Source organism: Clytia hemisphaerica, unplaced genomic scaffold (genome assembly GCF_902728285.1).
Source record: "Clytia hemisphaerica strain Z4C2 unplaced genomic scaffold, Clytia hemisphaerica genome assembly, whole genome shotgun sequence".
Lineage (NCBI taxonomy): Eukaryota > Metazoa > Cnidaria > Hydrozoa > Leptothecata > Clytiidae > Clytia > Clytia hemisphaerica.
In genome coordinates, this window is record NW_027104097.1 from 7,120 (window position 1) to 19,785 (window position 12,666).

Below are 12,666 nucleotides of genomic sequence, written 5' to 3' on the forward strand. Positions count from 1 at the left end.
TTGCAAAATCAACTAGGGTTTACGAAAGCGAATAACTTTTGATTGAAGAAAGCTTATGGAGCAAGTGACCCCATTCTGGAAAGCCTAGTGATTGTACTTTCATATTATTGCAGTTTAAAAGAATTTAAAAAATCATTTAATAATTTAGAAGTTGATATCTAGGTACCAAAAATAGTGAAAAAAAATTAACGTCACTTTTTTCGGTGGATTTAAAAAAAATATTGAAAAAAGTGGGGGAAGTCTCCCAAGTACTAAAATAGACTTGATTTTCTCATACCTTAGGTCTTTAGTGATGAGCATGAGTAATTATAAGGCACAAAATACTTTATTTATCTCAGAATTTATGTTTCGGCATATCATAGTTTCCCCTAGAATTAGCTTTGTGCGGCCGACAACATTCACGTCATTGCAAAATGGCACTGTAGAGTCCTCAAATTCCCTCTTGAACTCTTTAAAATGTTTTTGCAGCATCTACTCAACTATTCTAAAGCAACATATAGTGAAAGAAGCTCAAAATCTACCATAAAAACATTCAAAAACAGCTATCTTTTAGGGAAAGTACAAGACCCCCTTATGTGAGGAAAGATACTGAATAATACCTAATTCTGTCTATTATTGTTATCCAAATCCTTCTGAACATCATCTGTGTGAATATCCAATAATAAAACACCATAATAAAAAGAAAATAAACACTTAAGTTCACAGCTACCTTCCTCTGCAACCAAATTATTCAATATGTTTATGTGGTTTTGAGTAATGGAATATTAGCTTTGTTTACATTTTGAAAAGTCTCACCAAACGCGATATTTTTTCGGCAAAGTATATATTTTCTGAAAGTCTCCCTTCTCTTCGATGCAGGGGATACTCAATTTTTACGGCTTACGGCTCCCCAGTGCCAGTGAAACAGGGTTACATTGTATATTGTTCAAAAACGTATATATACGTGTTCTGGCTATACGCAAACCGTATATATACGTGTTCTGGCTTCTAAAGGTTATTATGCATCCATGTGTTTTTGTTCATTGTGATCAAGAATTAAGGTCTACAGTATTAGAAAATTACTACTAGTCAATAACCAATCACTACTCAAAATTCTTTTGTTCCTGTATGAGGACAGGGTAGATCAACAAGGATTTTCAAAATTTCACCATTTTTTCTTTCACCAGACTTTCATTTTTGAACTAATATTAATGTGGATGTAAAAAACTAAAATCAATGATAGGTCAGGTGATAAGTGATATTAACCCAAATAAATCCTGGATCAAAGCATGGTGTGAGAAAAAGTTTAAGTTAGTTTTTCATTTTTAAGAAAACCTTAACTTAAAGTTTTAAATGAAGAAAATTCTAAATTTAATCATGTTAGCTTTTTGGAAAAAGTTTTGTAAGACCCTGATAATAATCTATCCATATGAAAAGACAGAGAGAAGAGTTGGAATAAACATAAAGAATAAGGGTATGAGACCTAATGGGAGATAATGGAGATTTTTTTGTCTTGATGTCTATTTTTTTTCTGCAATTATGAAGTCCTCAAATTGCCAAAATTTAAATTTTTAATTTGATATCAGAGAAATGAGTTACAAAAAAAGAAAAAAGAAGAAATGGGACAAAAGTTTTTCAGACTTATTTCTGGACTGCGATCCGATCCTTGAACAGCTCAGTAAAGAAGATCAAAGGTGTTTGAGTGCGAAAACTTTAAAAGCAATTGAAGATTGGAAAAAGAAAAAAACAAGTAAGGCCTAAAACTTGTTAATCACAGTGTAAGTAAATGACAGGATACGTTTTAGAACAGTGAATAGGAACAATTAACAATGACATTGATATACTGGAACCAGTAATTGTAATGTGCATTCTATTTCCAATATTTTTTATTTAGTAAAGAAACATCGAGTGGTGAGAACTGTGCTACGTCAAGTGGAAATAAAGATATAAGGTATGTTAAAAAACCTCTTAAGTAACAACGAGAATTTGGCATTTATTTCTATAATTTCTATCTGACACCAACTACAATTCTTCTATCTACACTTTTAGCAAGGGAACATCAAGTCGTAGCAACAGTGTTGTATCAAGTGAACGTATAGACATAAGGTATGTTTATGTGATAATTTATGCCTGCAAAATATTTCAAAGAAAAAGGAAAGTTCAAGGGAATGAAGTATAACGTTTGTAATTTATATTTACCTTGTAAAGGAAACAATCACCTGAATTCGTTAGAATCGAGAAGAGACGAACAGTAGCAAAAGCCAAAAAACAAGAAGATGTTTGCAAAATATACAGGAAACCAGCTTCAAATAAGAACAAGGTATTACTTCGTATATATATTATTTTTGATTCAAAAAGTAAAATAACATGATTATCAATAGTCTAAATAATAACAACAAGGGGACGCTGCAGACCAATTCAATATTTTTACAGAATCGTGAAAACTTTGCTCGAAGAATGTCAAGTGAACCTATACAAGATTTAGGGATTCAAAGCAACGAAGTCCAGGTAGGCTTTTAATGCTACGGTTATTCGTTATTTTTAGGATTTGACCTAAACGCTGAGCCTGCCGACTTTTGGTTTAGGGTGGGTATTTCTTTAATCTCAAGGTATGCGCAACCGGTTCAAGTTTTTTTTATCTAAGAGTTTTACAAGAACATTTTGCATGCAAACCGCATGTTTGACTTTTAACAGTATTGAGACTTCTTTTGAACTTTCGCCTATTAATAAAATTCAAATTATATAGCACATGGTGACATTAAATGAAGATTTACCCAGTCGTGATGAGCCAATGCCTGAAGATACCTCATTTCAACATCATGAGGTTAGCCAGGTTACAGTTGTATTTCTATGCGAAATTTCAAATTTTTTCATTGATACTGATTTTCTAAGGGGGGGGGATTATGAAATTTTAAATGAATTTCCTAAGGGGGGATTAGCACTTCAGGGGGGTCCTCTTACCTAAGGGGGGTCTTGACCCCTCAAGAAACTATGTAATTACATAACATTATTTCCGTATTTGAAGTATCTGTATTTGAATTCTTAGGTTGGAATAGAGATCAGAGAAAAAAATGATGGCTCGTGTCAGGTCAGAAATTTTGGATATAAAGAATTATCCTTTTCAGCTTGGTAAAATTTTCGCGATAATTTTTTATTCTATGGCAAGTGAATAACTTTCACAAAAATATTTTTTAGATGTCGATAAAACAAGACGTGTCGTTTGGATACGAAATCGAAATTAGAAGGCACAAGGCACTCATTTCAATTGACAAATATTTCACAAGAGTTGTCGTTCCTGATTACGATGTTGAAAAATCCCGCTTAAAAGTAATTCTAATCCTTGAACTTGATAAAAAAAAACGTTGCAAACATCTGCTTTTTTTCTTCTGTTGAACAATCATGTTTAACACAAAGCTACATTGACTTTTACTTTCTTCTTTTCATCCTTATGCCTATTTAAGTATGATTTGATTTTTATACTGTGTATACCTTTTATTGATGTTTCCCAATGTTTTTGGGACGTTGTTCTGGGAGTTATCTAAATATGAAATAAACCAATTTTTTTTTTAATATTTCCAGAAACGTAAATATGTTATTGTTAGTCGGACCTGCTGTTCAGATGATGGTGGAAATTCAGTACGTTGGTTGTTTGGGTGTAGTTGTGATGAAGCCGAATTTGATCTTGTCAATGCTTTGAATTTCGATGCAGGACACACGCAAACTGAAGATAGTAAGAAGTTAATTACTTCCACCAGCTCTCACGAGATACTCGAAAGTGAATTTGATTTGAACTTATTTTCGTGGAATTTTCAAAATAGGAAATTAGCTTATGTTTAGCCGTGCAAACCTTTGTGAGCAGAAACTTTCACGAGGTCGAAAAATAGCGAGATTTACGACATTTAAAGGATTAAAATGAGAATTTTTTGGACAAAAACCGGCTTAAAAGTGACAAATATTCATTGAACCTGATAAAATGGTCGTTCTTTAACTTCACGAAGGTGAAAATTTAGAATTTTATCGATTATCGAACTGTTTAAGAATTTTTCGCGCGAATAAAAATATCAAAAAAATCGTGAAAGTTTCTGTTCGCGAAAATCTGCACGCCTAAAGCATACCAATATATAACGACTATTCTTACCTGTTAGTCTGACTACTTGCATGTCTTCCGTGCAAGTCATGTAAAATAAAAACCTGGTCATCTCAGAGTATTATTCGATACTTGTTAAAATGAAAAGCAAATCCTTTATATTCAGGTTTGTGTATTCACATCAAAGCTTTGCGAAACATCCTTCATGAGCTTGAAGACTGGGAAGAGAACGAAGACGAAAACTTAGATGAAGATGAAGATAATCCGGATAACCCGCTAAGTGAGTTAATATTGCTTATAACAACTAGAGGAGGGTCAAGTCGGTATCATGAACACTGACATTTACAAATTTCGTTTAAAGCAGCTACTAAACAGCTACTACACATTTGTGCTTACTTGAAAGATTGGTGTGTAATTCTTAGTAACTATCATATCAGAAGTTTGGGGGTCCAATCGCGGAAAATCTAGGGTAAATTACAATTTTTGATTGTTTCAATTTTTTAAGAAAGAAAAAGTACACCCATTCACTTAATCAAATCGCATTTTCAACAAGAAATGTGGCAGTTAGTGGTCATTTTAAATCTTTAAAGGGATTTAGAATAAAGAATTTCCAAAGTCGCAAAAATCTGTAGCTAGATCACCATCGTATACCTTTCATGCTATTTCAAAGTAACAGTTTGATCCTCCTCTTTAGCAAGTGAAATAGCCAAAAGAAGAAAGCAGTTATGATATAGTTCTTACTCCATCACGTCATCACGCTAGACTCCATCATTTATTTTTTATTTTTGTCTACATTGGTTCAACCTGCTCTTCAGCAGACTGACCTGGTCTAATTTTTCACATAGGGTGTGATTTGACCATTTGTATACTTTGAAAAAGCGTATGTTCATCTAGTTTAATGACTTGCATAGCTGGCTCTCACTATTAAATTGTTGGCTTTAAAAAAATCTTAGCAATTAACATTTTTTTTGTAAAGTCAACTGTAAAGATAATTTAATTCTTCATATATTTCAGACTACGTTCCCGAGCAGCCGGTAATTAATACAATTCTTTTCTTTGAGTTTCTTGACTCTTTTCAAATTACTCCTTCTTAACTGACTTGAAAATTACAATAAAGAAATACACTTCACAATTTAAATTTTTTTATAATTTGAACACTTTTTGTCTATGTTTGGTTGATTTTTGCAAGACGAAGTAACGCCAGATGAATTTCGGATCAGTGTTTTCAGCATTTTGTAATTTAGTTTCTTCGTGAAGCTCTTTTATCTAAATAAAATTAATGGATAAACAGAATGTCCTAATAAAGTTCGGTAACATCGAATGAAAATTATATCTTGCATTCATTCTACAAAAACTATTTGTTATAGGAAGACGATGTTTCTGAAATTATTTTTGACATGGAAAAACTTTTGGTGGTCACTGGAGGCTCAGTAGGTGTGGTCTCAAATAATTTGCCCACATCGAGATTTTTCTGTCATATTTGTATGGTAACATATTGTAGACACTGTGCTCACTTAAAACTTACTAAAGATGAGAATATCTTGGTTCAAGATTTCATCGCTGCAAATGAAATTATTCAACCAACAAACTCAGCGAGGATACTTAACCCAGCAGTATCAACAAAGAAGGTACAATTTTCACAAGGAACCTCTGCAATACCGCTAGTTAATTTGCCAAGAGATGAAGAGGGCCTCATCATTTGTCAGGATTCCTTCAGTTTGTTGTAGCGACGATGAAATATCTTCCACCACCAAATTAGTTAATCTTTATGATAAGAATCACGTCTACAAATGTAAAGGTAAGTTGTTCTGAAAATGAAAAGAATCTAATAATATTTTTTTTAACCACTTTCCAATTAATAGGGATCGGTAGCTCAGTGGTATAGAGCAATAGCATTTAAAGTGCTAGAGGTAGTGGGATCAAAACCCACCCGATCCAAATCATATACCAGAAAGAAGCTTCTTAATTTACTACTTTTTTTTCTCGATATGAATCATGAGAAACGATTTTAATTATTTTTAGTTCTAAGCAAGTATTGTACACGTTGTCGAAGCTCACAGCGATATGATGGTTCTGAACAATGTATCTTGAACATGGGAAAATTTCTTATCCATCATGATTTACTACGAGATTACATGCTTCATTTTCTCATTGGGAATAGGTGATTATTTTTTTACGTATAATCATGTTAAAGTTTGTTTTGATTTGATAACAAATTCGAGTTTAAACTTAGGTGTCATCATTATTTTGTATACTACCTTATCGGGGAAAACTTCGTCGGAGAAAATTTTCGTCGGGGAAAAATTCGTCACTTGCTGGTAGTTGGTAAACGCATTAAGGCCGGGGAAAATATTCGTCACTTGTCCAAAATTTCGTCACTTTTCCCCGACGAAGTTTTCCCCGATAAGGTATTAATGAAAAATTAATCATCCCTTTAACTTTTAGCTGCACGTTAAATGGCTATTATCAAATCCTAGCGATTTCCCAAGAAAATGGAGGAAATTCAAGCTTCAGAAAAAGCATCAAGTACCAAGATTTTAAGGATGCCTGGTACTCTTTCCTTGATCTATTGGATATCTCTTTTGCTGAGGGTGCTACATGTCTTGAATGTGGTGAGCATCCAGAATGTGTGGTTTGTGACGCAACCAGCCTTGGCCACCAAAAGAAATTTTCGGCGCTGGTTCTCAATGAGGATACCAATGAAACACCAACACCGAAATTTTCGTAAGTGTATGACACTTTATATTTTGATAAAATAATCTTCAAATGCTAAATATAACAAAATAACGTTATTTGATATCATTTTGTCAACTATTTTTAAAAAAAGTTCCAAAAGAGTTAGTTGGACAAGCTATGTTCAATAAAAGAGTTCAATAACTGATTTATATTTATTTACAGAGAATATCGTGACCGCTTGGCTATTCCGAGGAAGCATAACAGAAAGAATCTGAAAAAATGGGTGTCGAAAAAACTCCAGCCTCGGGAATTACAATCTTTTCTAAAGGAAATGGAAGCAACACATCCTGACATTTTTAAAGTAATGATGTGGTACGAAGATGAGCCTCTGGACAGTGTCGTCGATATCTTCCAATGTTTGTACTCGTCCAGTCCAGTGTGTAGTTTTATTTTTCCCAGCGAATATGTCTTTGGCCTAATGACAGACTTATTTGACCCGGATGTTAAATCTTCTGTAACGAAAATGAGACAATTGCAAGAACATTGCCCCTTATTTTTCAACCTTCTGAGGGAAGTTAGCGGTTCTTGCTTACCTGAAGATTGGAAGGATTTGATTGACAACTTAATTGTGTTAGCTTGTGTACCTTATCCAGACTCGGAGCCAGTATCAACTCAAAAGTGTAATAACTTAGCAAACCATATCGGAAGGTACTAACGTTATTATTTTTTCGGGTTTTAAAAGAAATACACGACTAAAACATTCAGAAGTTTAGATTAAAAAGAAAACTAAATCTTTAACTCAATTGATCACGACACACTCATCTATCTCGTCTTCTTTGGACCGCTTTTATTTTTAAATCAATTAATAATTCAACCTCGTCCCTGTGTATCCCAGGTTTTTTTTACGTGACTGATGGACGCCAAAGAATATTTGGTGCTATCAGTAGCCATAAAAAAGCCGAGGTTGTTAACTTTTAGGATAGATTCTATGTCATTATCACTGTCTTATGTCTCTCTAGCTTTCCAAACCTACCAATCAAACGCAAGCGTGGAACCTATCACCAAGATACAAAGTCGAAGAAGAAAAAGAAAGAATGTAGGAAGAACTATAGTGGTCACCCTAATTTAACGTCGGGTATTTTTACCCTTTATTGTCAACATGGTATGTCTCCGTATTTTTGTTGTGTCGTTTTCCTTTTCCATTACGGCTGCTAGGTAAATTTGGCTATTTTTAGGGTTAATTCAAGGTACACTAAAAAAACCTAAAATGTACTTTTGTAATTGGTATTCCTCCCGCTGGTGATTCTTTTTTCGGGTCTGTGGCACAGGGGCGTTTTTAACGATGCTAGACATAGAGTCTAGGCTTTCAATAGACTTTTATTTTCCAACTCAGTGAAGGTAATGAATGAGAAGGTCTGACAGCTACATTATTTTTACTTTATTTCTTCTGTTTCTTGCATTGGTCAGTTATTTGCAGTGAAATGATTTTATTGTAGAGGATAAAGTTTATGGTAAAAGCAAATATTCAATGATCTGGTTTTGCGAAGGGATTTAGAAACGACCTTCCATTCTATTTCTATTTAGGTATATGTTATGGTTATCAGGTCATGCACAAAGAAGAGTCTCCTGATACTCCATTTACCATTTTCAAGACTCGATTTCCTCAAGGTTGGCTTTTTTTCAAAGTAACGTATCGTAGTAATGTATTATTAATGTCCTAGTTTCCCTTTTTTAAACCATTGAAAGTTCTGTCACATTTTGTACAATTACTGGAGGGTAAGGGGTGATTTTGATTGAAAACAACATAAATGCTCCTTTTAGGTCCAAAGATGGTTATCTATGACAATTGTTGCGCTCTCCATTCCTATTGCTTGAATAGAGATCCGGTGTTTTTCAAAGATACCCTTTTCCTGATTGACAGATTCCACTGGAAAAATCACAGAGGTAACTTGCTTATCTTTTGGAATTATTTTGCTATGAAGATGCTTATAAAATGTCAAAAGTTAGTTGGTTCTTGAAATGTAGGTTATATTACAGAAGATTCTGACACAGAAAACGAAGAAAGAAAATATACCACGTTATAAGTGGTATATAAAAGCCGTATCTAGGATACGTTTTTGCCTTGCCTTCAATCGAATGTTAATGTGAGAATCTCCTCTAGAATTGCTAACAAATGGTATGCCATCAGATCTTTCGGCTTTTTTACAGGTGGTATGTGTGCCTTGAACCACTTCAATCATGTANATATATGATATGATATATTGTCTGAGGGGGCAATGAAAAATCTAGAAAATTTACCTTGTTTGGGGGGGGGGGGGTAAATTCACCTTGTTTTTGGGGTTATAACAGCTGCCCAGGGGGTTTAGAAGTCTCAATGCTTAGGGGATGAAAAAAACCTAACCTGATAACAGCTGTTCATAATTCTCTTACGTGCAGTGTAAACATCTGAAGGCGATTGAAAATTATACATCTGAGGAAAATAGTCTTTGCCGGAAAATTCTACAACAAGAATCTTGTTGTGTGCCGGAAAGTTAAAAACTGATACGGTGCCCTATTCATCAACACAATTACGCAATTTTGTTGTCATTCCTAGTCCTTTTAGACGAACGTGGTCCTTACGATTTCGAGATTGCATATTCGTCAGATTGTTATGTTTTCACGCATCCCTTTAGGGCTTCAGCGTGGTGTGCAGAAAACATTCACAATCTGATCTCAGGTTACAAAAACCTTGTTAAAGTAAACAATGATGATTTTAGTCCGAAGCCACAAACACTCACTTTAACCTCTAAGGATAGAAAGTTCCATATTTTTTCATAATTATTAAAGTCTGCGTCAATGACATGAGAAAATGTCAAATATAATAGCATTGTTGTTCTTCTTCATTTTTCTATTAAAGAATATTTTCTCATGTCTTCACTGCAGATTACATTGACGCAGATCATCATCATTTGTTATCAAAAATTCTTCAATCTTAGAACATTTTAATTGCGAAAAAATCCAAAAACTATTTATTTAGTCAGTCAAAAAATACAACTGAAAACTTGTGTTAAAGTCAATCAGTTATAAAAACTTTGTACTATATCTTTCGATAGAATAAATTTGATAAACATTTTAACTTTAATGATCTTCTAAAGGGATAATCAGATGGTCTGAGATATTTAGATTACGGAAACCTTCTGTGGTAAAACCTCAAAGTGTTTTTGGGTAACAATTTTCCAAAATCGAGGTATCAAAATCTGAAATTTTTGAAAATGGGTTCTTACATTGAAATTCTATTGTTTTCATCCTAAAAGTCAAAAACTTGTAACTAAAATATCTCGACTTCGGAAAATAATTAGGCAAAAATATTTTGAGATTTTGCTCATGACAATAGAAAGATCCCACATGCCAAATATTACAAACCATCTGAGTATTCCTTTAGAGGATCACTAGTGCCAATTGATAACCATAGCACAGTTATTGAAGATTTTAATTTTCAGATCTTTAAAAATAATGTTTTGATAATAGTCTTCTCCTATTTATCTTTCCAGCAAGCACAAATCCGCTACCTAATCCGAATTCTACCTTTATCGTTTTGGCTGCGGATTATATTGAGACAGACTTCAATTGTTCCTAATATCAAGGGCAGAAAAATTACTTCTAAAGTCTATTCACGATAAGTGCGCACTCTTTTTTCTTTTACCTATAACTTTTGAAGGAATTTTTCAATCTTTATAAATTTGAAATCATTGGAAAGGTATTAGTGAGTGGAACAATTTGAAATAAAAAAATCTCTCCAATTCAAAATTCCTTCAAAGGTTATAGGTAAAAGAAAAAGAGTGCACACTTATCGTGAACAGACTTTGTACATGATGATATACCAATCGATTACACAATTCAATTGCTGATGTACCATGCTTAAAACAAAGTTTGCATTTCTTAACTATATAAAATAAGAAAACACATATATTTTTTCAGCTCTAATGAGCATATTAGCGTTGGCTTTTATTGAAGATCCGAATACAAAGTAGTTGAACCTACTGGTCTCTTCTCTTCTAGCACCGTCATTAAACAAAGTTAAAAAGTATGTTTGATTGTCACTCGTGCCTTTCTTTTGCTTGTTAGGAGGTTGCAATTAGCTAAAGAAGACAAACATTTCGTCGTAAAGGCGCAATATTATTCGACCATTTACTGCGAGGTTCTCTTCAAATTTTTCCTGAGTTAGAAAAATGGGTCAACTTGCGTTATAATTGTTATTTGATAAATTATCAATGATTATTTAAATTAAAATGGCCCATATGAAAGAAGAATGTAAATTTAGAGAGGGAATACGTCGGTTAACCCTGTTTACCCAAAACCTTTAGGCCATTCTTGTTTCCAGGGGTGATAAGCGTTTTTGACCCTCAATCGCACTGTGGTATTTTGCTATTCAGCAATGCTAATGCTTAATGGATAAATAAGGCGTCAGCAGAGCCAGGCAGAGCCCCTAAAAAAACTTAAGTGCCTTGGTTTTTCTTTGGGATAAAAATCTTTTGGAGATTAAAGTTTGAGAATTTACGACATCGACATCAATTTGTATTGCAAACTAAATAATTAAAACAGTCGACGACAGATTTGTTAAAATTTGATAATTTTAGAAACGTGTGCTTAGATCTCGGCATTTCATATTAATTCTCGCAGTCATAGAATGTTTGATCAAAGACAATCAGCATACGTATATTGTGTTGAGGTCGAATTTTAGAAGCGTGGGCTTGGATTCGGAATTTCGTGGTACGACCATGGCAAAAGAAGTTTCGAACGACCTTAGAGCAGAGAATGTTTGATCAAATACGAATCAGCATAAGGATATTGTATTGAAGTTAAATTTTAGAAGCGTGGGCTTAAATTTCGGAATTTCATGCTAAGCCCATGGCAAAAGAAGTTTCAAACGACCTCAGAGAATGTTTGATCAAAGACACTCAGCATAAGGATATTGTCTAGAAATCGAATTTTCGAAAAGGACCTCCGTGGCCTGACATTTTAGAATTTTATACTAAGCCCATGGCAAATTTGCAGCTCTAACTTTCTTTCAATAATGGCTTTTTAAAACCGATTAATAAAATAAGATGGATGTGAATGAATTTTGATGATACAGTATCTTCGGATGGGGGCTGTTACTTTATATTCGGACTGACAATTTAATTAAAAATCATTTCAAATTTAGCTGTCAGTAAATTTTGAAAGTCTCATAACTTTAGATATACTTTGAGCTAGATAGCAATTCTATGCGCATTGAATAGATAATCGTGAGTGGGATATGATCTATAAAATAATTTTTGAAATTGAAGATGAAAAATGAAAAAAGAAAAACAAAAAGTCCTGTTAGAATTGTGATATAATCACCATTTTTACAGGGGTGATTCTTGAATCTAAGAACGTCATTGCGGTGAAAAACAAATTCAAAAATGTTTATTCAATCAAAAAATGTGACAAAAGGTCTTCAGCTAGTTGAGTGTAAAAACGACTGTTTTTCGTGGTTTGTCAATCAATGATGAATTGTGTGCAAAATTTTTTACTGACAACCAATTTGAAATAGACTTTAATTTATCCAAAATTTAATCCCTTCCAAATATTTAAAATTGAATTTTTGACAGAAAAGCTAATTAAAGTCTATTCACGATAAGTGTGCACTCTTTTTTCATTTACCTATAACTTTTGAAGGAATTCTTCAATCTTTATAAATTTGGTATCATTGGAAAGATATTAGTGAGTGGATCAATTTGAAATAAAAAAAATCTTTAAACAAATTCTAAAAATGAAGATGAAAACGAAGAAGAAAAAATTGAAGATCTTCTGGAGAAGTGCTATAACTTTCATTTTCACTGGAGAGATTCTTTGATCTTAGGAGATCATCACTGTGAAGAAATTTCACTGAAATATTTATTCAAAATTAAGTTATGATACAA

General features: G+C 33.3%; 1 protein-coding gene across 3 annotated transcripts; it reads left to right on the forward strand.

The window, feature by feature from the left end:
* Positions 1-1,836: 1,836 nt before the first annotated feature.
* LOC136812885 (uncharacterized) lies at positions 1,837-5,842 on the forward strand. 3 transcript variants are annotated; one of them, XM_067069411.1, is made up of 11 exons: positions 1,837-1,930; positions 2,029-2,085; positions 2,188-2,299; positions 2,525-2,565; positions 2,726-2,803; positions 3,026-3,067; positions 3,175-3,306; positions 3,559-3,709; positions 4,233-4,346; positions 5,081-5,100; positions 5,434-5,842. In XM_067069411.1, exons 5-11 carry the CDS (start codon positions 2,729-2,731, stop codon positions 5,791-5,793), a joined length of 894 nt encoding a protein of 297 aa, XP_066925512.1. In that variant the 5' UTR covers positions 1,837-1,930; positions 2,029-2,085; positions 2,188-2,299; positions 2,525-2,565; positions 2,726-2,728; the 3' UTR covers positions 5,794-5,842. The 3 variants fall into 3 exon arrangements, with proteins under 3 accessions (XP_066925512.1, XP_066925511.1, XP_066925513.1); XM_067069410.1 differs by lacking the exon at positions 2,525-2,565 and adding an exon at positions 2,413-2,487 and having other exon boundaries at positions 1,838-1,930; XM_067069412.1 differs by lacking the exon at positions 2,726-2,803 and having other exon boundaries at positions 1,838-1,930.
* Positions 5,843-12,666: the final 6,824 nt, after the last annotated feature.

What these genes read in the sequence shown, in the direction of transcription:
- LOC136812885 (XM_067069410.1), top strand. Translation starts at nt 2,437, where the DNA reads ATGTCAAGTGAACCTATACAAGATTTAGGGATTCAAAGCAACGAAGTC. An exon ending in CCTCATTTCAACATCATGAG is followed by an intron (nt 2,804 to 3,025) that starts GTTAGCCAGGTT and finishes TTGAATTCTTAG; the next exon opens with GTTGGAATAGAGATCAGAGA. An exon ending in ACACACGCAAACTGAAGATA is followed by an intron (nt 3,710 to 4,232) that starts GTAAGAAGTTAA and finishes CTTTATATTCAG; the next exon opens with GTTTGTGTATTCACATCAAA.